Source organism: Ceratotherium simum, chromosome 24 (genome assembly GCF_057802395.1).
Source record: "Ceratotherium simum simum isolate JZ-2026a chromosome 24, ASM5780239v1, whole genome shotgun sequence".
NCBI classification, from domain to species: Eukaryota; Metazoa; Chordata; class Mammalia; order Perissodactyla; family Rhinocerotidae; genus Ceratotherium; species Ceratotherium simum.
Genome location: NC_141923.1, coordinates 26,859,807 through 26,882,804, shown reverse-complemented (window position 1 = coordinate 26,882,804; position 22,998 = coordinate 26,859,807). Strand labels below are relative to the sequence as shown.

At 56.0% G+C, this 22,998-nt stretch overlaps 1 protein-coding gene across 3 annotated transcripts; it reads left to right on the top strand.

Annotated features, from left to right (window-relative positions):
* Nucleotides 1-294: 294 nt before the first annotated feature.
* VASH1 (vasohibin 1) lies at nucleotides 295-20,446 on the top strand. 3 transcript variants are annotated; one of them, XM_087448152.1, is made up of 8 exons: nucleotides 295-497; nucleotides 603-985; nucleotides 6,845-6,933; nucleotides 8,181-8,237; nucleotides 10,160-10,234; nucleotides 13,054-13,435; nucleotides 15,189-15,301; nucleotides 16,242-20,446. In XM_087448152.1, exons 2-8 carry the CDS (start codon nucleotides 686-688, stop codon nucleotides 16,312-16,314), a joined length of 1,089 nt encoding a protein of 362 aa, XP_087304278.1. In that variant the 5' UTR covers nucleotides 295-497; nucleotides 603-685; the 3' UTR covers nucleotides 16,315-20,446. The 3 variants fall into 3 exon arrangements, with proteins under 3 accessions (XP_087304278.1, XP_004426446.1, XP_087304277.1); XM_004426389.3 differs by having other exon boundaries at nucleotides 359-985; XM_087448151.1 differs by lacking the exon at nucleotides 8,181-8,237 and having other exon boundaries at nucleotides 359-985; nucleotides 6,845-6,952.
* Nucleotides 20,447-22,998: the final 2,552 nt, after the last annotated feature.

Below are 22,998 nucleotides of genomic sequence, written 5' to 3'. Positions count from 1 at the left end.
GGCGTGGAATGTGCGAGTCGGCGCGCGCCCCCTCCCCGCGCCCCGCTAGCTGCGGGTTTTGGCTCCCGGACTCATCACCTCGGAGAAACCGCGGCCCCTCGCCGCCCTCCCGTCCGGAGGTCCCGGCTCGGAGCTGAGGCGGCCTGGAGTCCCCTCGGTCCCCCCCGGGGCGCGCGCAGGTGGGAGCGTGCGATATTTTGTAGAGGAATTTGTCGTCTCCAAAACTGGGACCTGAGGCGCCCAGTCGGCGTGGGCACCCGTGCCTTGACCCTTTCTGTGGCCGCAGGTCTGAGCTGTCTGGCCTCAGTTTCCCTCTGATTTTTCTCCTCTCTGCCAGCCCAGACTGCTGCCTGTTATTGTTCTCGCTGTCAGATGGGGGTGCGTTGTGAAGGCTGCCAAGTTGGGGTGTGTTCGCTTTATCCCGTTTTTCAAACAGAACGAGGTCTCTAAGGCCCGCCCAGGACAACCACCCCCTCCGCCCTCCACTTCACGTGGAGGTACTGATTTTTTTCTTATCTAGTAGTATTTTGTTGTACAGGAGCCGCGCCCTGGTTTCTTAAAGGCGCCGTGCATTCTTTTTTGGCCATGTGTTATCTCTGCAGCTGGTGTGTGGGAGGTCTCCTGTGAGCCACGTACTTTTTTCTGCCTCCTGACACATCCTCCCACCCCGGTCAAGGATTTGGGGATGCCAGCGGGGAAGAAGGTGGTCGGGGGTGGCAGCAGCGGTGCTGCCCCCACTGCCCTTGCGGCCTCTGGGCCCAGGCGTTTGGAAACCAACGAAGGGGCGTCAGCCCAGAGAGATGATGAGCCAGAGGAGGAAGGAGAAGAGGACCTGCGAGATGGAGGCATCCCCTTCTTTATCAACCGGGGTGGGCTGCCTGTGGACGAGGCCACCTGGGAAAGGATGTGGAAGCACGTGGCCAAGATCCACCCCGATGGAGAGAAGGTGGCCCAGCGGATCCGTGGGGCCACGGACCTGCCCAAGGTGAGGGGTTTGTGGGGATATCTAGGGTTTTAATGACCTTGGGACTGGGAGAGCACACTAAAGCCACACTTTCCTTAGTGGGGTAAGGGACCATTGGCATGGTAAGATTTTAAAAATACAGACAGGTTGTGCCTGTCCAGAAGAACTTTCTCTCCACTGTCACTGAGGTCCTGTGAGCTGTTCTTTGAGGACCACGTGCCCTGTTTCCAGGAGGCCCTCCTTCATCTCTTTTAAAATGCCCATGTTTGTGGGCAGGGCAACAGATTAACTAACTAATGTGGCTTGACATCTTATTTGCTAAACCAGAGAGCTGTGGGCAGAGAGCTAGTGAATGACTAAGGAGGATACAGGGCTTCAGATGTTGAGAAAATATTTTCATGTGTTATCTCACTGAATCCTCCAACAGCCTTGTGAAGTAAGTGCTGTATGGGGCCCCATTTTACGGATGGGTATGATGAAAACTCAAGTCTGAACTCAGGGTCCCCGAGCCAGTAAGTGGCAGAGCAGAGACTCAACCCCAGGTCTTTGGGTTCTAGGTCCTCTGCTCTGCTAGACATTAGATCATGGCAGTTAGAAGAGGGCCTGTGGAGAGGGGTCAAGTTAAATTACTTTTGTGTGCATGGCTGGAACTCCTCCATGACGGCTCTCCTGCAGTTGTGTCACCCGGGAAGGCTGAGGCTGTCTCATTCATCTTTGTCTTTCCAAGGCTTCCTGTGTGCCTGGCACAGATCGGGCACTTAAATGTATTTGCTGAATGAAAGGGTGCTTGAGACGTTCTGTGCTGTACAGCGCCATGTGGAAATACACGCCTGATTTTTTAACATTATGGTTAAGACTGAAGAAGCACTCCCTCAGATCCAGAGGCCTGAAATCCCCAAAGAAAAGCCCTTTGGACGAGGTCAGAGTCCAATGCTTAGTCCTGACTGCTCAGGTGAGAAGGAAGGCAGCTGGGCAGAATGGCAATTAATGTTGATTAGACAGACAAGTCACCTGTTTTGTTTTTACCACGTTATCGGTAGATCAGAAATTGCCTTCTGGGAAAAGAGAATTCAAAGGTTGAAGGTTGAGCAACCACCTAATGTTTCCAGGGAAAATAAAATGTGGATTGATTTTGAATGGCTACGTAATTGCCTACTGTACTAACCTGAATTTGTTTAGCTAGTTTATTCTATTATGGTTGGACATTGTTTTCAATAATTTATTTTGAACACTGTGGTCAACATTCTAAAATATAAATTTGGGAGTCTATCTCTGATTATTTCTTTGGGGTAAATTCCTGGAAGAGAAAATAATTGCATCAAAGGATATGACCATTAGCTCGGATTGCCTTCTATATATATGACATTAAGCGGTTCCCTTCAACCTATTTGAGCCACAGTTTTCTCATCTGTCAAATGGAGTTGCTTGTGGTGAAGGTTAAATGAGAGACTATGCATTAAAGCATCAGACAAACTAAAGCCTCAAACTAATACTGGTTACTGGGTGTTCAATACCTGTCTTCACGTTCTTCCTCAGGAAGGAGGCTAGATTGCACTCAGAGCATTTGTGAGGCCAGAGCCACATGCTTCTCCTCCAGATTCTCCCACATGAGCAAGTTGGCGTTTAGCAGATGGCTCTCCAGCCATCTTGCTTATGTCTAAATCAGGCTGTGGAAGAGTGTGAATGGTTCCCTGCAGAACTGTCACCACTCCTGGAGACTAAAAAGTCAGGGAGCTCATTAGCAACTGGTCTGTAATGTCATCTTGTCATCTTCAACCTCCATGTATAGAAAAGACACCAATGAAGGAATGAAGCTATTGTCGCGGGGAGGGGGAGTGTCATGATTGACAGGAGTATGGCAGTGTGGAAGGAATTTTTTTGAGAGGACTGGGAAAGTTTGAAACTTCCCCTCCTCAAACCACAGGAAAAGTGTCGCAGAGGGAAAACCCACCCAAGCCTGGGTGGGGTTCCTCCTCGACCTTGGCCCAGAGTAGAAAGGAGCCCTAGAGTCTGGGAGGAGCAGAGGAGTCTGGGAGGCATCAGTGGTTGGATCCCAGAATGCCAGCCACAGAGTGGACCAACCCCTGGGCTGTCCCCTTCCCGAGTGGCCGGGACCCTGGAGCTGGCACAGAGGCATTCTCAGCAGAGGTCATACCATGCGGGGGGGGGGCCCAAGAGATATTTGGGGATGGCATAAAGACCACTTGAGCCAAAATTTAAAATTAGGAGATTTCACGTAAAGATCCAGATTTTTGGCACCTTTTCAGAAAATGAGAAGATCCGGGAACAGAGAATCTGCGATACCACATGGCAGCTGGCTCTGAGGAGCGGCTGCCCCTCCCCCAGTTGGCCATAGCCCCCCAGTCCCTCTCAGCCTGCCTTCCCCATTATGTTACCTGCTGGGCCACTGCAGGTTCCTCATCCTGGGACCCCTACAGTGTAGTGTGATAAAAAGAGAGAGTTTTGCAGTCAAATCCACCATGTTCAAATCCTGGGTCTCCCGTAACTGCTTATGTGAGGGAGGTATGCAACCTCCTTGTGCCTCAGTTTCCTCAGCTGTAAAATGGGGATAATAGCAATACCTGCTTTGGAGGGCTGTAGGGAGGAATTGAAGAGGTAAAGCATGTGGAACAGGTGAGCGTATAATACACGCCCAGCGGATGGAGCAAGGAGGAAGGTGTAGCAGACCACCACACAGGCACTTGGGGGAAACATCCTTTAAGAGGATGATACCAGGATGTTAAAGGGCAGCAGTTTCCAAAAGGAGCCCAGACCCGGGAACAGTTTGTGCTTCTTCATAAGAATCTCTCCTTGATGTTTCAAGCTGCCACAACCTTTAAAAGCTCAGTGGCCACTCATCCCTGACCCAGCTGCCCAAGGTCTTCTGACTGTGGCTCTGGTCTCTGAGCTCCTCAGAATGCAAATTTGGACATCTCCTCCAAGAGGTCACATCACCGGGATCAGTAGGTGCTGACCGGGATCTTTGGCACATGCTGGAGTCACAGTGACAGTGAGCAGGCGTTGAGCCCTTGCTGTGTGCCAGGCCCTGTGCTAAGGCCTCGACGTGGCAGCAAGTCATCTATGCTCTGAGGTTGGTTCTAGTATGGTACCCATTTTACAGACGAGGAGTCTGAGGCATAGAGACGTTAAAGATCTTGATGCCAGACAGTGAGTGGCAGGGTGGGGATTTAGATGGTGATGGTCTGGTCCTAGAGCCGGCTCTGTCAGCCTCTAGGCTGCCTGGCTTCTTGCCCACATGTTTAGCTGTCACCCCTCCCCCAAGCCTCCTTTCTGTGCTAGACTGAGACAGACTCCACCAGGGAGAATGTCAGGACTTTAGGGGGTTCTTGGGGCAAGGATGACCCTTGGCCTTGGTGGTGGAGGAGGACTTGTCTCTGCAGAGATCTGGGTAGCCCATCTCACTCGCCCCCATTACACCCCACGTAACCCCACCCCTCAGCAGCGACGAAGCATTTCTTGGCTCCTGGTTTGGGGCAAGGGGTCAGGGGGCAGATCCAGGCTCCCAGTTCTAAAGTGAGCCTGGTCGTTTGGACGTACAGAGTCTTATTTATTTTGAGCGAATGAGGGTGTGCTTGTGTGAACATTCAGAAGAAAGGCATCAGCGCTGTCTGCTGGGGTTGTTAACACGAGTTATCCTGAGTCACGGGGCTGCCGGACTGCTCCTTACCGCTAAGCCTTGGTGGTGGTGGCCTTTAAGGCCCTGCTTGTGCATCCCCGGTCCTTTTTAACATTTTGGAGCCATTTCCTTCTCCCAGAGCAGCCAGTTCCTGGCTCGTCTGTCTGGGTGGCAGTGCCGATGCCCTCGTGGGTTCCTCCTGGCCCTGGTGCAGACCGGGCTCTGGCGAGCTTAGGTGAAGGCCTCTCGGACTCCTCCTTATTTGCAGTGTCTCAGGGGAGGGCGTACTTAGAGTCTCTGCCCAAAGCTCCTGGGAGTCACTGGATGCTCTCTCTTGAGAAGGGGAGCTGACCCACCTGCCTCTCAGGGACCTTCCTCCTGAGGCCAGGTGGCATGCTGTTTAGTAAATTTTGAAGTAATTCCTCTAATTCCTCTCCCACCCCCACCCCCACCCCTGCTCTCACCCCATATCCTTAACACAGGGAGGTGAGGCCAGGCTCTTGGCGAGTTCTGGAGCCCGTCTGGCACAGGGTGGTCAGGCAGGAAGAGGGAGAGCCCCCCATCCCGAGGTTTTTATCCTCCTGGTGACTGTAAGTGGTGGCACCAGTTTGGGCAGTGGTGTGATGTGAAAGGGGAAATAGCTTCCCCCAGACAGAGGTGTCAGCTGCTGGGGACTGCCCAGACAGGAAGGAGGGGACCAGGAGGGGAGGGAGAGGAAGTTCAAGCAGGGCTGTGGCTCCCAGACCAGGCCTTCCCTCCTCCCCTTTGGAAGAGTAGGGGTCTGTCAGAGGCTGTCCGGTGCGCCCCCTGCCATCGGCGGCACCCCAGACACGAGTGTACGTGGGCACGGATGTCACTTCCCTCCATGTCAGAGCCCCACCCACTGCAGCCCTGTTCTTCAAAAGGCTGTGCCCCGTGGGCTCGGCATCTCACTGCAGGGAGAGTCCCCCCACCCCAGCCCTACCTCGATTCACAGGGGATCCTGCTATACCCCATCCCTCCACACACACCCCTACTCATGCAGACTGAGACTCTCTGCAGCCCCAGCCTGGGGGGTGGGCTCCGTGTGGGCTGGGGCATTGGGCAGAGGCCTGGGGGGAGAGGGTGGGACCTCTCCGTGTGAAGAGCCTGAAACCACCTCACAGCTGGCAGTGCTGATGGCCAAGGGGGAGCTTAGAGGGGTGGGCCTTGTCCCTAGGAATCTGGTTCTTCTACCCAAAGAATTGTGTTCTGTAACTCCAGAGGGTCCTAGTTGATGCTTTGTTTGGCCTCCTCAGCCTCACTAACTTGTTGCAGCCAGTCTGCCAGGATTTGGGCTTCCCTGGCCAGAGAGTGGGCCTGCAGCATGGGGGCCCACACCTGTGTGGTGGCCTCTTTCCTGGAGACTGCCTGGTGGCTGAGGGGACAGCCTTGGGGGTCTGCGGCTTCTGACTCATCTCAGCAGCCTGGCAGCCCATGGCCTGTCAGTTCCCAAGCACCAGGAGGCGCCTGCCTGACCCACCCCCGCTTCCTGGGCTGGGCTTTGGAAAGTCTCTTCTGGTGAGGACAGCTTACAGGTGTGGAGCTGGTGGGAAAGGGAGGTATTGAAGGGAAACTTGGGCTCCTGTGCCTCCGTGAAACCCCTCAAAGCAGCCAGGCCGCGGCAAGTAGATCCACAGCAAGACCCGTCCCAAAGCATGTTCCTCCGGCCTGCTACCACTGACTTGCTCCTCGACGGTTCACAGTGGAGCCTGGAAGGCCTCGTCAGTGTGCCATATACTGGGTGGGTGACACCTCTTGCCACAGGTGTGTCCACCCCTCAAGGGAGTGCTCCCCAGCCCAGGGCAGGGCCCTGAGGGATGGGACACTGGTCAACCAGGTTTCACCTAGCTCTTGAACCAGAGTGAACCCCACACTCTGAACTTGAACCCCAAATGAACTTAACCCCAATGTTGACATTCTCGTTAAACCTTGAAGTTAATGAATATTTAAAATTCAAAACAATCGGTGAGTGAACCTGTGTTTTTCTAAAATTATTAAAGAAGCACAAAATTGGAACATCAACATATGCTCCAAATTAGGAACAGCTGTCAAGTGCCAGGAGGGAGAGGCATGGCCACGGTGAGGGCCTGACGGGAGCCTCCAAAAGGGGTTGCCGGGGAGAGACACTCAGGGGAGGAGGGAGGCCCTGCCTGGGGTGTGGCTCTCTGGGGGCTTATCCTGGGGTCTTCCCTCTGTGACCAGAGCTCTGTGTCCCTCCCCAGATCCCCATACCGACTGTGCCTACGTTCCAGCCCTCCACGCCCGTCCCTGAGCGCCTGGAAGCCGTGCAGCGCTACATCAGGGAGCTGCAGTATCCTCCCTGGTCCAAGGTCAGGGCCGCTGTGGGGCTGGCTTGCGGGTCCAAAGGCCGAGTGGGCTCGTTCTCAGACAGGGCTGGGGAGGTCTCAGCAGAGCAGCCTCCTTTCACAACTGCAGGGGCGCCGTCCACAAAGCATTGCACACCCTGGAGTTGTGTACACATAGCCCGTGTCTGCCCAGGGTATTGGAGGGATTTTGTCTGATGAATGCCATACCCACTTCAGCCTCTCTGCCACCCGCTGCCTCCTCCTCCATGGGATGGGGTAAATGTCTCCCAAGCGACTCTCTGGTGGGGGGCCGAGCCTAGGCCCACCAGCCCATACCTCCTCCTCTGCTGTCCAACCAGCCCCAGCAGAGGGAGAGAGGGAGAGCTCCTTTGGGTCGGTTTAAAAACTAGTTTTAAAGGTGGGGGGTGGGGCAGAGGGAGGAGAAAAGGATTTTGTGCTCCAGGAAGTAACTTCCACATCTTGGAATGTTCTCCCAGTTCTTTGCCTTTTTCTTTCCTGGCAGGAGGCTGGTGGCCCAGTGTGGAAATAGCTGGACTCCCCTGAGCCTCAGATTCCCCCATGTCCCTGCTCTGGGCCTGCCCTCCACCTGCGCCCTGCCTGGAGCTTTGTGTCCTGGGTTCTTTTCCCCCAGCCCTTCTAGCTGCAGATGAGGCAGAGATGGAAGGACCAGGCATGTGTCCTGAGCAGGAGAAAAGCCAGGCTGGTTACTGAAAATCAGGTCCAGCCCTTCCCTTTGCCAGTGGGGAAATTGTGTCCCGAATTGGGGAGGCGGTTGGCTCAGGAGCAGCAGCCAGCAATGTAGCTGAGCTGGACCCCTACCGCAGCCTTCTCCTCTCAATTCCTGTTGCTTCTCAGCTGGTTGAAGTGCTGCAGAGAGCTGTCCACAGCTCAGCCTCTTTCCCAGCCCTGGCTGGCCTGGCTGCCTGCTCCACAGCTCCCTTCCTAGGAGGGGAGACGAGGGGAGGGCAAGGGTGGAAGTCAAAAAGGATGAGAGAGAAGGGCTGAGGGGCCGTCTGGGGGCAGGAGAAACTCATGTGCTGTGCCCTCCTCTCCCCTCCAGACCATCAGGTCTTGAGCATCCTCCAGGGTGCCTTGTGGAAAGCACTTTGTGGGGTCTTTACCCAGCCTGCACCCCTGGGAGTGCTGGGCCAGAGGATCTGGAGGATGGGAGGGGGGAGAGGGACACGCCTCTTCCAGACCAAGCCAGGAAGCCCTTAACCCGCACCCGCAGGTACAATCACACAGGGACACAGTTCTTTGAAATTAAGAAGAGCAGACCTCTGACAGGGTAAGTGTGAGGGGCACCCTGTCCCTCTGCACCGAGGCTGACAGTGCCCCCGGCCGGTGGAGCCCCTCGGGAGCCTTTGGGTGGAAGTTTCTGAGGCAGGAAGGGACTCTCCCCAGGGATGCCAGCCAGCAGGGGCAAGTACCACCACGGGGCTCTGAGGATGTCATAAAGAGGGAACTCTGGCCAAGATGAACAGCCAGGGCTCCCTTGATGAAGAGGAAACCCTGACATCCTTGCTGAGCTAGGAGGTGATGGGCAGCCTCCAGCTTGCCTTGCTGCTGATAGAGGGTGGTCCTAGGTGGGTTATCTGTAGGTGAGCCTGGGATCTGTTTTTTTAAATTGAAGTGTAGTTGACATAAGACATTATATTAGTTTCAGATATACAATGTAATGATTTGATATTTGTACGTCCGTGAAATGATCACTGCAATAAGTGTAGTTAACATCTGTCACCACGCGTAGTTACAATTTTTTTTCTTGTGATGAGGACTTTTAAGATCTACTGTCTTAGCAAGTGTCAAATATGCAGTACAGTATTACTAACTATAGTCACCATGCTGTACATTACATCCCCATGACTTCTTTATTTACAACTGGAAATTTGTACCTTTTGACCCCCTTCACCCATTTGGATTTTTTTTTTTATAATGAGAGGTGGGTCTAGCCGCCGAGAGCCCTCCCCACTTCTCTCCAGTTCCTGCACTGCCTGTGCTCTCCCCAGTGCAGGGAGCCTGGGCCTCACCGCATTTGCCTTACTGGACTCTCTTCTGGTCGTTTAGTACAAGGCCCAGTGTCTGAGCAACAGAGACCCCACTGGAGAGAACGCTGCACCTCTCATTTCCCATTCCACCACCCAAGTTAGACCGCCGGCTGGATTCACCCGCAAGAAGCCCCGGGGTCAGAGGAGAGTGAAGAGTGAATGCCGCAGCTGCCCACAGGCTTAAAACCCTGTGCTTTACAAATTAATCTGAATTTTACATCTTGTTCCACACATAATCTTTCCATATTCACTTTCTTGTGAAAAATGTTTAAATGGTTTATTAGCTAAATTACTTAATTACCCCCTCTCTAAGCCCCCGGGTGGAATCCAGCCTCCCTAACCCCAAAGCTTTGCTCTTATTGTCCTGTGGCTACTGTGTGCTGGGGGCCCAGCTCCAGCCTCACTGGGATGGAGGGGTGCAGCACCCTCCTGGGCAAAGCCAGTGGCCAGGCTGCGTTCCCAGGCTTGGGGGCACCATTTGGTGAGAAGGGAGGAATTGGGCCTCAGGGGAAGGCTGTCTTCAAATGGCCTAATTTCCAAGTTCAGGAGCAGGCTGGGGTGTCACCAGGCTAACTGCCTGAGATCCCTTGTCCAGGCCCTGGGCAGCAGGCCAGCTGTGGGGGAGCATTGCAATCAATTACGAGCTCTTCAGAGAAGCCATGGTTGGGTCACGCGTGCCCACTGAGCTCCAGAAGGGACAAGGTCAATGCTGAGGTCCTCAGCATCCTTGCCATGCTTTCCCTCTGGCCTGGCACCACTATCACAGAAGGCCCCCAGCTCAGTGGTTGTCAAAGGACCTGCCTGCGACTGCATGCCCCCTATTCATGCTCCCCTCCCCCAGAGGTCTTTGGAGCAGGAGCCTGGGATGGAAGGAGGAAGTGAGAGAAGGGAAAGGAAGGGGGGAAAGGGCCTCCTTCCTTATCTTCAGTGGTGCCTCTTCTTGACCCGCCCCCCCACCCCCCCAGGCTTCAGATGGTCTTGTGGGGAGAGGAGGGACGTGCTGGGCCCGGGCTGAGGCAGCTTGGAAGGCGGGGGTGGGGGGGATCCGGGAGTGTCTCTGTCCTACTAGCATTTCTAGTCTACCCTGCCCCTCCTTCTGACCCTCCCCCACAGAAAGTGGCTGGAGGCTCTGTCCTCAAGGCTCTGCCTCCCTTCCCCCCAGGCTGATGGACCTGGCCAAGGAAATGACCAAAGAGGCTCTGCCAATCAAATGCCTGGAAGCCGTGATCCTGGGAATGTATCCTTGCTGGACCCTGGGAGGCCGGGGGTGGGGGTGGGGGGTGGGGGGTGGGGGGGTGCGGCATTGCACAGCCTCGGGGCCTCAGCTTCTTCCTGGAAGGGGAGGGCTGAATGGGCTCCAAGGCCCTCCCAGCTCACTCTCCCAGCAGTCGTAAACTTAGCCCCCAAGTGAAGGAGCTTGAGGGGGGCTCAGTCCCCCACGCCTCAGTCACGAACTGCCTGGGCAGCTCTTGTTTGAGTCTCGTGGACACAGCGACCCTATTCTCTGATCAGGGCACATTGTCTCACAGAGGCTGTTGTGCTATTTCCAAGAACTAGACAGTCTGGGGGAAGCAGGTGGGGTGCCCAGATGTTGGCGTTTCCAGGCCGTGTTGATTTGTGGGGAGGATGGGTGGGATCTTTGAAACAGAGCTGCCTTTAAAACAAACAAGCAAGCAGGGTTTCTCGGTCACCCCCACCCAAAGGGCAGAACTGGGGCCTATGGCTGGGTCACCAGGGTACTAGGTGGGATAGACAAGCCCCCTGGAGAGGGCCCCCCAATGTCCCTAGTCAAAGCAGGGCAGGGAGACTGGGGTTTATGGCCAGTTCTCTGTCCTAATTGGTCTATTCCTGAGCCCTGCCCTGTTTTTTAAATTGTTTTATTATAGAAAATTTTAAGCATGTACACACATAGAACAATACAATGAACCCCATGTGCCCATCACTCAGCTGCACCAATTACCAACTCTAGGCCAATCTTGTTTCATAACTGCCCACCCTGCATAGCTTCACGTTTCCCATAGTACCTACTGACTTTTAAATATTGTGTCTGCCACGCTGGTGGAGGCGCCTGGCTCAGTGCAGCCGAGCAGGGCAAGGGGGAGGGTGTTTAACAGAACAAGGAGTCTGCTCTCTAGGACCTAGGACAGGTGGGGAGAAGATGATGGTCAAAGGTGAGAAGCACAGCTTCCCCAAGGAGGAGTGTGATCTGAGGGAGGCGCTCCTCCCTCTCCCACAAACATACCTGCCTTAAATTATACAGAGAGGCTGGGCGGGGGGGGGGGGGGGGGGGGGGGGGGGCTAGTCCCCCTCCCCCTGAGGTCCTGAGAGCTAAGTCCATAGTGGCAGTGTTTTGCTAATGGGCAGGCCTATTTCCAAGAACCCAACAAGCATTGCCCCACCTAGTGGTTCTTTGCTGGGAGGAACATGTGGCCAGCCCAAGATTTTAGGCCACTGCAAGCGCCTCCTTCAGGGCCACACACCAAAGTGGGACTCCCACCCACACTGTCGGAGGGAAACTGCTCCCCTCCCCCTAGAGTACACATAGAAGCTGGTCCAGGCCGGATCACGTGGTCCTAGAGGCTGTTCAGGGGTTACCTGGTGGTCTGTGGGCAGGAAGAAAGGAGCAACCCCCATCTGGGCGAGGGGCCCCTCACCAGTGTCCCCACAGCACTGCCACAGCTCCCTCGGTTGCTGCCCACGTCTTGGGCACTGTACTGGGTTTGTTCCCATGTCTCTCCTGGCTGCTCTCTGAGCCTATGCCTTGCTCATCTCTGTGACCTCGGCCGCTTGCAAGGAGTCGGGCCCAGTGAGCAGTGGAATGAGTTTAGTGCTGGAGGGAGCACGGTGTAGTGGCTGAGAGCATAGACTTCAGGGTCAGGCTGACATGGACCTGAATCCTAAGCTCTGCCACTTACTGTGTTACCCCAAGGAAGTTTCTTAGCATCCTTAGCATCTCAGAGTCCTCTCTGCAGAAGGGGACGACAGTAGTGCCTGTCTCACCAGGTTGTTGGGACAGTTGGCCCAGTGGTATCAGCTCCAAGCTTTTATCCATTCATCTCCCACCCATTCATTCCAAAAGAGTTTTACTGAGTAACTATTATGTGCTCAGCCCTGTGCTGGGCCCCAGAGATACAGCAAAGAACCTAACAGACGAGGTCCCTGTTCTCAGTTGACGTTCTAGCAGGGGAGACTGAAAATAAGCAAGTAAACAGAGATAAGTAAAATAATGACAGACTGTGGTGAATGTGCTGTGGGGGAAATAAAGAGTAGGACAGACTTGCTTTAGAAAGGGGGGGCAGCGAGGACAGCTGAGCCTAAGGCAGGAGAAGGAGCTGGTGGGGCGGGCGGGGCACAGCTCTGTGGTCAAAGGGAGGAGCTCGTGCAGAAGGTCCTCGGTGGGAAATCCAGGTGGATGGAGAAACTGAGTAAGTGGGGCCAGTGTGTTAAGAGTTTGAAGTGGGCGGCTGGGCCAGGAGGTGTTGGCCTCCCAGGCCGTGGGCACAAGCTTGGTTTTATTTGAAGGGCACTGGGCAGTATGTGTGTGTGTGGCGTGGTGGGCAGTGAGAGAGAGAGAGGAGAGCAGAATTGTCTGTGCATCTGGGAGGAAATTGTGTGAGCGAGAAAGAAAACGTGAGTGTCTGAGAGAGGATGGAGGGGTGAGGAGGATGTGCGTGACTAACAGGAGGAGGGGGAGACGAGCAGGGTGGGGGCGGCGGGCCCCCCTGCAGCCTCTCATCCCTCCTGCAGCCACAAGGACTCCGGAAAGCCCTGCAGTTTGGAGTGAGGGACCGTTTATTATTACTTTGTGAACCCTGATTGACATCATTAGCAGCAGCCACTAATCTCTGAGAGACCTGACCCCTGGAGATTGAGTTTATTGAGCACCTACTGTATGCCAGACTCAATGCTAGACGACAGGAATATGGAGACGGGAGAGAGATGTCCAGGGGCCCCTCCCACAGCATCTCCCTCGGGGTGGGGGCGTCCTAGCCCTGCTTCTCTCCCTGGCCCCGGTGCCTCTCCCTGGCTGTTTCCTTAGCTGGGGTGCGCGGCCAGTTACCTCACCAACAGCATGCCCACCCTGGAACGCTTCCCCATCAGCTTCAAGACCTACTTCTCAGGGAACTACTTCCGCCACATCGTGCTGGGGGTGAACTTCGGGGGCCGCTACGGGGCCCTGGGCATGAGCCGGCGCGAGGACCTGATGTACAAGCCGCCGGCCTTCCGCACGCTCAGCGAGCTCGTGCTGGACTACGAGGCCGCCTACGGGCGCTGCTGGCACGTGCTCAAGAAGGTGAAGCTGGGCCAGTGCGTGTCCCACGACCCGCACAGCGTGGAGCAGATCGAGTGGAAGCACTCGGTCCTGGACGTGGAGAAGCTGGGCCGAGAGGACTTCCGGAAGGAGCTGGAGCGGCACGCCCGCGACATGCGCCTCAAGGTCAGTCTGGGCACCGGCCCTGGCCATGTGCGTCCAGGCCCTCAGCCCGGGGTGTGGACATGGGAGGGCTGCTGCTTCCTAGTAGGGCACTCTTCCAGGGAATGCCTCTCACGCCCTCGCCCCATCCCCTGCCCCAGCGGAGGTGGTGTGAGGATCAAAGGAGGTGACTGGGGTGAAGTTTATTCTGTGTTGGGCTTTATTCAGTAGTCCTTATTGTTAGGACAGTCCCCTCAGGTGGGCAGCCAGGGGAGGCTCCAGAAGGAGGCAGCAGGTGAGCTGGGTTTGGGTGGAGGGCAGGTCTTGGGTGTATGAAGGGCAGAGGCATGACAGTCTCCAGGTGGAGGGCCTGTGAGTGAAGATCTGTTAGTGGGAAAGCTTGGCCTGTCTGGAGGGGACGGAAGGTGGGGTGGTGAGAGCTCCCACCACTCCTGTGTACCCTGACTCTTGACCCCCCGAGCCCCGCATCCAGTGAAGGACCAGGAGGAAGTCAGAAATGGAGGGAAGTCAGACCCCGGCCCACCGTGAAGGTGATTGTGCCTTCTCCCTCTTCCTGCCCCCAACAAGCCGGAGCAGGAGGGGCTGTTGTGCCCGGAGCAGGTGGGCTGGGCTGCTGAGGAGTCAGCCCCGAGCCTTACAGTGGGCAGAATAGTGGCCTTTCCCTGGGTCCCCCTGGACTGGGGGGGGCCTGCCGGGCCCCTCCCAGGAGTTGATCCCCTCCCCATTGCTCAGTCACTGCTGCCCTGTGACTCTGCCCTCCCAGCAGCCTGGTGCCACAACCATGACCTTGGCACTTTCATGTCCACCAGGAGGCCAGCGGGCGGAAGGTGGGAGCTCCATTCTCAGGGTGGGAAACTGAAGTGCAGGGAGCCCAGAGGCCTGCTCACGGGCGGTGGGGAGATGGGACCGGAGCTCAGTCTCCAGATGGGGAACGCAGGCACGTCACAGGTGCCTGCAGTGCCTGGCAGGGACATGTCAGAGCTAGAGCTGCCCTGCCTGCCAGCCCCGAGGCCACAGCCTTGTGGGGTGACAGCACCTTCCTCCAGGGCAGAAGCCAGCTGCAGGCGACCTGCTTGTTTCAGGGGCTGCGTAGCTCTGATTGCCCAGCACCCCTGTCCTGCTGCTAGAGCGTTCCTGCATCTTCACGGGAGCAGGTTGGGTCTACAGTTGGAGCTGATAGTTACCTAGTCCTTAGTGCTGTGGTTCCCAATCTGTTCAGTGCTAAGGACTCCCCATGTTATTTGTCCTCTCCAGCACCCCCATGGTGTACCCCATGTTTTGAAAATTGAGGTCAAGCTGGTGATGCCGTATAAAGATGATTCATTTGTTCTCGTGTTTTCTTAATCAGATACATAGCTACTGATCTGAGCTTCTGATTGGCTCGAGATAACCCGTGTCACCCTTGGGGCTGGTAGGATCCCAGGCCAAAGCTCAGACATGGGCTGCTGCCCCAGCTGGCATGTCTGCCTGGCACGGGGAGATGGCCCTTTTCTTGACGGCATCAATAGCGTGAAAGCACAGTGACTTCCTCACATCCACACCATTTCAGGGGCTAGAGGGCGTTGGGCAGCCCTGCTGAGGAATCGCTGCCCTGGCGGCTTTAGCACCTGGGAAATAGGTTTGGGAAGACCGGGAGACAGGACGCAGCATTGCTGGAGGTCTCCTGGGTCTTGCCCAGGGAAGCCTCAGGGCTTGTGGCTCCTGCAGGGCCAGACGGCTGCCCCGAGTGAGTCTTTGTTTCTTCCTCCCCACCAAGATTGGCAAAGGGACTGGCCCTCCCTCCCCCACCAAGGACCGGAAGAAGGATGTGTCCTCCCCACAGCGGAGCCAGTCCAGCCCCCACCGCAGGAACAGTCGCAGCGAAAGGCGGTGAGGGACGGGTCGTGCGTGGGGGCCAGGAGAAGGCTTTTCCCTTTCTCTCATCTCCTGGATCCCTGCTTCTCTCTCTACCGCTCTTCTCTGTCCCACCCTTCCCTTCCACCCTCCCCCCGCCCCCACTGGAGGGAGGTGATTTGAGATGGTGGGTTTGTGTGTTTATGTGGTGACCCCTCCCACCTGGCAGCAGTGCAGTCCCATTTCCCCAGAGAAAACAGCTCTGCCTGGCCCAGTGGTTACCCTGTGTGGGGCCCCGGGGCCAGAGCAAGAGGCCATGGCAGAGGGTCTGAGGCAGCTTCTGTGGGTGGCAGGATGGAAGGGTGGGCTCTGCCAGACAGTGAGCTCTCCCGGGAGTATGGTTGGGAAAGGTTGAACGTCTGATGGCGGCTGGTGGATGGCTTTGAACAGAACTTGTGCCCCTGCGAGTCTGTGGGTTTTGCCTGAATCTAGATCGCCAAAACAGCCCGTTAAAAATACCAGGCCACCTCCTCTGATTTGTCTCCTGCGTGTCAGACTGGCTTTTGCTTTCAATATCATTGTCATTCAGGAGCCACCTCTCTGGAGTGACTGAGGGGCACTGAGCAGGCCCCCAGTACCCGGCATCATTCACTTTGACCTGGGGCTTTTGTGGAGCACAGGTGTCCCTCTGAGAGGTTTACATGTTAAGCTATTACAGCTGACTGTGGCCAGGTTAGCTGACCTCCGGGGAAGGGCAGGAGCCTGGAAGAGAGTGCAGGGACCACACTCAGGACAGCACAGGCAGGTTGGAGGTTCCAGAAAACACACTTCCACGCGGACTCTACGGCTACATTTGGGGCACCTTGGATAACGGAGAGGGAGAGGCACCAGGTACAGCCACCGCTTGCTCTGTCCTCCCGCACCTCCTTGATAGACACTCACCGCCTGCCCCTCCTCTGCTCTCTCCTCCCTGCAGGCCTTCGGGTGAGAAGAAGCCTTCTGAGTCCAAAGCCATGCCAGACCTCAACGGGTACCAGATCCGGGTGTGAGGCGGGTGGCAGCGCCCCGGCCTCGCCACCTCTGGAGGCCAGGATCCATCTGCCAGAATCAGCCTCGCTCGCTCGTGGGGAGGGAGGGGCAGGTGACGGGGCAGGGCTGGGGCAGCAGGAAGAGCGTGTCCGAGCTCAGCTAGCCAAGCTGCTGCCCCTCCTGCTGGGCCAAGCCTCCTAACTTTGGGCTGAGAGGCAGTTAGTATTGTATTTGGAGTTTTTAACTCAACAACTGAAGTTTAAGGTATTTGGGAAAAACTTAAAACGAATGGATCTGCCAGTGGCTAGAAGGCCAGTGCTTAAGAGATCGAAGTGCCACGGGGCTGAGCAAGGAGGGGTTACCGGCTCTGCTGGTGCCCCTGCTCCTGGCATCTCTCCGGGATTTAGGTCCATCCTATCTGTGGAAACCTCCCAGCCCCACTGGTCCTGTGGCAGGCCGGGGGGCAGGGGGTGGAGGTGTTTCTCCAGTCTGCCTGCCCTGGCAGAATCTTGACCCAGGGAAACGGAAGCAGGGTAGGAATCATACTGGGAAAGGTATGTGTGGCCCATATCTAGAGCTTGGTACAGGCCACATCTGCCCCAAGTGTGGGAGCCCCCTGGCCCAGGAGAGCCCCCTGCACAGTGCTGTGTGCGCTGACACTGCCTACTGGCACAGGCCCTTGCTGGGGTGGGCTGTAGGAGAGCCCAGGAGAGAATCACAGGGGAGGAGTTCCTGGGCCCCTACCCGGTCTCCTTGCTCAGCCCACCTCTGCCTATTGCTGAAGCCAGGGGGCTCCCTGCAGAGGGGCTAGGCTTTGCAGAGGGGCTAGGCTTTGCCGAGGGCCCAGAGTTGCACTGGGCTCAGCGTGACTTGTGGGGACTGAACAGACCTGGGGGGTCCAGGAACCGTGGCTGGGTGTGGGGACTGAACAGACCTGGGGGGTCCAGGAACCGTGGCTGGGGATGCAGTGGGGCACTCAAGAGCTGGGTCTGTCCCCTGGTGGTCCCCGGGGGTGGGCACTGCTGCTCCCCTCTTTCTGTTACCTCAGCCCTGGCTGGGGGAATGCAGACCAGACGAGGATGCTTGCACCCCGGGCCTGCCTCCTCTCATTTAGCAGCCCATCGAGGTTTGGGGGTCCCAGGGATGATCAGGCCTGTTGCATGTGGCTCCTCAGGGAAGAACCTAAACAGCTGGAGTCTGCACAGGCTGCACGTCGGGCATGAGATGCGTGGTGGGCAAGTGAGAGGCTGTAGAGAAAGGTTGATGGGGCTGGGGAAGGTTCTGGAGGCTTAAGCAACAAGGAGGTGTAGGGCAAAGGTGCAGTGTGGCCATGGAGGAGGGGCAGAGCCCGAGAACTGGGAGGTGTAAGTGAGGAAAGGATGTGGGGGAGAGTTAGAATAAGGCTGCCTTGGGGAGTAGTGAGTTCCCTGTTGCTGGAGGTATTCAAGCAAAGACTAGATGGCTACTTGTCAGGAAGCTATAGAGAGAAGTCAGGTTATGAAGGGTAGCTGGGTGAGATGACCATTAGGTTTCTTTTTACTGAGAGGCTCTGATTCAGCCAGGGGCAGCTGTCATTAAGGCTGCAGGGGGCTGGGAGCCTGGAAAAGGGACGATCAGAACTAGAGTGGTAAACTCAAATGCCTACAGGGCCAGGCAGGTGATGAAAAGGAGGGCTACAGGGCTGGGTGGGGACTGTGGCCAGCTAAGGAGAGCATACCCCCATTAAAGTAACCGCTGCTGCTCAGCTGTCCTCAGAGTACAGGCCCTGCATTGCCAGATTGTCTGATTGGTTTCAGAGGCCAGAACTCTGAATTTTTAGGCGAAATATCCTGATTTTGAAATGTTGGCAATCAGTTCAGAAAATTTAAAAACCCAACGTGAAAGAGAATGCCAGTTTGTAGTCGCTGAAGCCGAGTGAGCTTGTGCTGGGGAGAAGTCCACAGAGATGCTTTGAGGTGGAAAGTATGAGAGTTCTAGGCTTCCCAGAGCAGGCTGGGCCAGAGCAGGTTCCTTGCCACAGAGGCCCCTCCCAGAGTGGGCAGCTGCTCCCTGTCATCCTCCCCACTCTCCCTGCCGACCAGGGACGTGTCAGAGACCCCCTGCGGCTGCCGTGTCGCCAGAGGGGGTGGAGTGGAATAGAGAGAGTGCAGTTCTCGGCCTGCCAGGGAGATGGATGGTGCCTGAGAAGCAGAGAAAGGGGGGGAGGGAAAGGATGCCTTGGCTGATGCGAGTGCCTGTCAGGGAAGGCACCAGGGGCTGGCAGCGCTTCAAACCAGCAGCTCCTGGCCCAGAGCCAGGCCCAGCAGGGAGGCCAGCTGGTCAGTCCCCGGCCTCACCAAGTTCCTCATGGGGTCAGCGGGCCCTGGGGAGGTGCCTGACCTTCCCCCCGGGCCACACCCCAGCCAGACCACTCTGAGGGGCATTGTGACCCCTGACTCATCATCCCATCCCATCCCAGCTTTCAGGGAGTACAGATGGTGGTCCTTGTGTTTCCACATTTGCCTGAGGTAGAGATCACTCACTTTGGGAGGCGTGAGGCTGAAAACGAGGCCTTTTCTGGGTCTGAAAGTGGGTGCCCCCTGCAGGCTGTTCATCGGTAGGGGAGTGGCCCCAGATGCCCCAGAGGAGGAGAGAGGTGAGAGGGAGCTGGGAGCTGGGGTCAGGGAGACATGGGGAAGCTGCTCCTGTATGGCAGCGTAGGCACGCTCTGACCCACAGGCTCCTTCCCCGCAACCCCCTGGGGAGAAGGAAGCTGAATGAAGCCCCAGCCCCTACTGCTGTCTGCCTGGGAGGGAGCTGATCCCCCCATGCTGATAATCCCCTGGCACTCCCCCTCCTAGCTGAGACCTCGGCCTGTGGAGACCACCACAGGAGACAGTGGTGCTTCTTAATTTATTTTTAACTGTTTCTCATATGTAGCAACCTCTCCTCCCTTCCCGGGAGTGTTTACACAGCTCTGCTCCCCAGGGCTGGCCTGGCTGCAGAGTGTCTGGGGAGGCAGAGGCAGGACTTCGGGGCCTTAGTCACCATCCTCGGCATCACCTCATCTCACTTCCTGTGAGGGACAGGAGCTAGGCAACCCCCCCAACCCCCCACTCAACTCAGGACTTCCAGCACTTGGCGGGTGGGGCTGCCAGCTGAGGAGGGGCCAAGGTGAGGTCAGAGAAAGCTGCTTGATGGTGGGTCGGGGTGGGGGGTGATCGCATGGTCTCCCCAAAGCCTGGCTCCTTGTGCTCAGTGCTGGGTCAGAACACTGGGAAACTGGGTTTAGAGAGTCTTCCCACCCACCTAACTGCCAGTCCTCTTCCTCCCATGGCCTCAACACACTGTCATATCCCCCTGACCCATCACGCCAGCCACCCCATCCTTCCTGGGCGTGGCCAAGTGGGGAGAGCAGTAGCCCCTGGCCTGGGGCTACGATGATGAAGCCTAGGGCTCTGAGCACAAGAGCCAGCCCAGGGAGGTTGGCCGTGTCTGGTTCTGGTCCTTTCTGTCATCTCAGGCCCCACCCCTTCCAGCTTGGACTTGACTTACTGGCTCTGGGACAGAGTCTGATTCTGGCCAGAGGCGTGCCCAGAGGCCCCTGTGCGCCTGGTTCTCTGCCTGGGATGTTTTCTGTCTTGGCTGCAGCAGCATCCCCAGGCCCACCCTCTGGCTTCAAAATGCAGGGAGGTGTGAGCTGGGCCTGCATATTGACTGTTCTTTGTGCTAGAGCTCGACTGTGTTGAAATCCTCACTTCCCTTGTTCCCACTGAGAAACCAGTGTGAAGGGCAGGGAGCGTCCCCTGGAGGAGGGTGTGGTGGGAGGCGGAGGTCTGCCCAGGGCAGGAACGGCTGCCCGGTGCTAGCTGCAAGTCCATCAGTATTGACCCCTCTCGCCCCATCTTGGTGCTCCGGAGTCCCAAGTTTCCCTGCTTCTTCAAGTCTGAAGAGAGAAGAACCGGTGTACTTGGCCCGGGGACCTGGTGATGGGGCCGCCCCCTCCCTTAAGCTTTGTGTTGGGCTGTATGTGGTCCTAGACTTTGTTCTCCTCATAACAGTATTGCCCTCCCCTTTCACTTTTACACTTCTCATTCCTGTTCTCACTCTTCCTCTGAAATGAATAAAGTCTCCCCAGCTCGGCTGTGTGGGCTGGGTGGAAAACACTACGTACACGTAAGCTTCGTCTCCTTTCCTCTGGGAGCCCCATGGGCAGCTCTGGGAAGAACCTGACCAGAGGTGAGGGGAGCCCCAAACCAGCCAACAGAAAACCTCACAGGCCCTGCAGTCATGATGAAATTTGTGGGGTCCCAGACTGTCACCCTCAGCCTGCTGAAGCCACTCAGCTCTTGTTAATCCTAATTTGGAGATCTTTCCAGCTTTCCTGCTGGCTGTAAATGAACCCCTTCTCCCTCACACAGCCAGCTTGGCCCCGGAGGCCAGAGTCTGCTCCCAGGATGCATTCCAGAGCCCTGCTCTTCCTGTCCTAGTCCCCAGCAGTCCATCGGGAACAGAGGAGGAAGGGTGAGTGTTCTCCTGGGAGATGAGGTTATTTCAGGAAACCATAGCAACAGGGATCTGAAATCTCATCACACTTGCCAGTGCGGAATCTGATGGTTAAAGCTACAGCTTTGGAAAACTCTGGTTCCTGTGACCCCTTCCTCAGCATTGTCCCTCCGGCTCTGGACCTCTTCCCATGCTTTAAGACAAGCCCAAACAGTTGCACCCAGACTTGCACAGAAATATCTTTTAGACGTCACAGCACTTTTCACTTTTCGTCCTCCCTCCCCTCTTCTCTGCTCTCCTTTCATTCAGTTTGAGAGTAAAACCTAGACTGATAAGAGCAGGTAGGATATTTCCTACTTCTTATCCCAGCCAATCCCCGTAAAGTCCTAACCAGAAGTGTCGTTCAGCACAGCGAGACTCCCTTGCTTTCAGTAGGGTGGTGGTGCGGCAGGGCAACTGGGGAGAAGAGAGGCAGTCCATTGGAATCCATGAACATCTTAGACCGTACATCGTTAAAGAGAGGTAGTTTTGTTACAGGCTCATTTAAATCCAACTTAAAACCAAAGAAGGGCTTTTCAGTAAAGGTAGCCCATATCTGTGAACAACTTGGGTCATACTCCTTTACACAAAGGCAGTGTTGCAATTCACACATTCAAGCCCAGCTAAAATACCACGTAAGGGACCCTGTGGGTGGGCTTCAGTAAGATGGGCTCATACACAGTGGCCCCTGGACTGCTCTTGTACAAATGAGAGCTGGGTAAGTGCTGGGTTAAGAGTCTGTCATGAGTCAAGCAGGCTTGTCATAGACACTGCTTGGCCACTTAGAACCGACACAGAGGTGAATGTTATCGTGGACTCCTAGAAGGATCAGAACCTAACTTAGGGGACCGGCCCGGTGGTGTAGTGGTTAAATTCACACACTCGGCTTCGGCAGCCCAGGGTTCACAGGTTCAGATCCCGGGCATGGACCTACACACTGCTCATCAAGCCATGCTGTGGCAGGCATCCCACATAGAAAAGAGAGGAGGATGGGCATGGATATTAGCTCAGAGCCAATCTTCCTCAGCAAGAAGAGGAAGATTGGCGACAGACGTTAGCTCTGGGCCAATCTTCCTCACAAGAAAAAAAAAAAGAACCCAACTTACTGGAGGGGGTTGGTTCATTTCCTGCTGCCCTCTTTCTTTCAGGCTAACAGCATGTGCCTGCCTGATTGAGGCACGTGACTAATTTGGGTTGGACCTTTGGATGCAGGTGGTACTTCTCAGAGGCCTGAACATAAAGAGGTTGAAGCTCTGCCACCCCCACCTGCCAGGATCTGACATCTGACATCTTGACCACTACCCTGAAGGGCAGTGGTCATAGCAAAGACCAAGCCACCTGGCCCAGAGGTGGGCTGCCTGGTAATCCTTAGTGTGTGCCAGTGGAGTGAGGGGACCAGATGCTAAGGCCTGGCAGGTGGTAGAGATGGGCCACCTCAGGTTGGCTGGAGAGGCATCTCTGGAGACCTGCCCACTTGGGAATGTGCACTCCCTCCAACCCCCAGCCAAAAAGGACTTGGTCGTGGGAAAAACACAACCTCCAAAAATTGAAGTGTAGAGATTCCATTCATTTCCACAGCTGTGTGAGGCCTCAGGCCTTAGAAGCACAGGAACTGAAGGGATGGGGCAGAAGACCGAGTTCCCTTTGAAACATTAAATTCACATTCTCCTAACCCAGGTGAAATCGGCATCCCACCAGGCTCTCCTCTGGTTGGCCCTTGCCTGGAACAGTTGTGTTCCTCCCATCTGCTCAGCAGGGGAGGGAAACGGAGAGGAGGGGAGCACCAGGAGGAGTCGGGAAGTGTCAGGCCGCAGGTCAGCTCTCTCCCTGGTGGAAACTAGATGATGTGGGCCCCTCCTACCCCTAGGAGAAGAGAAGCCGCACTTTGCATTCTGTAAGCAATCAAAAACCAATCCTCCTGTTAGGAGCTACTCTGGGGCAAGAACTGGAGAGAAAAACAAAACAGAGTTTAAAAACAAAAACAAACCAGCAGAAGCCCAGTTGGTTGTTTCCCTCCTTAGTCTCCAGCTGAAAGCTGCCTCTGAGCTCCCCTTCCCAGGCCCACCCCCTTGTATGTCTGCTTTAAGATAACCTGTCTCTCCTACTCCTGGAAAGGCTGTGTTCTGAGGAGCTTGGGGCGGGGGGGAGAAATAAAGCAAAGGAGATTCTCAGTTTGCCTC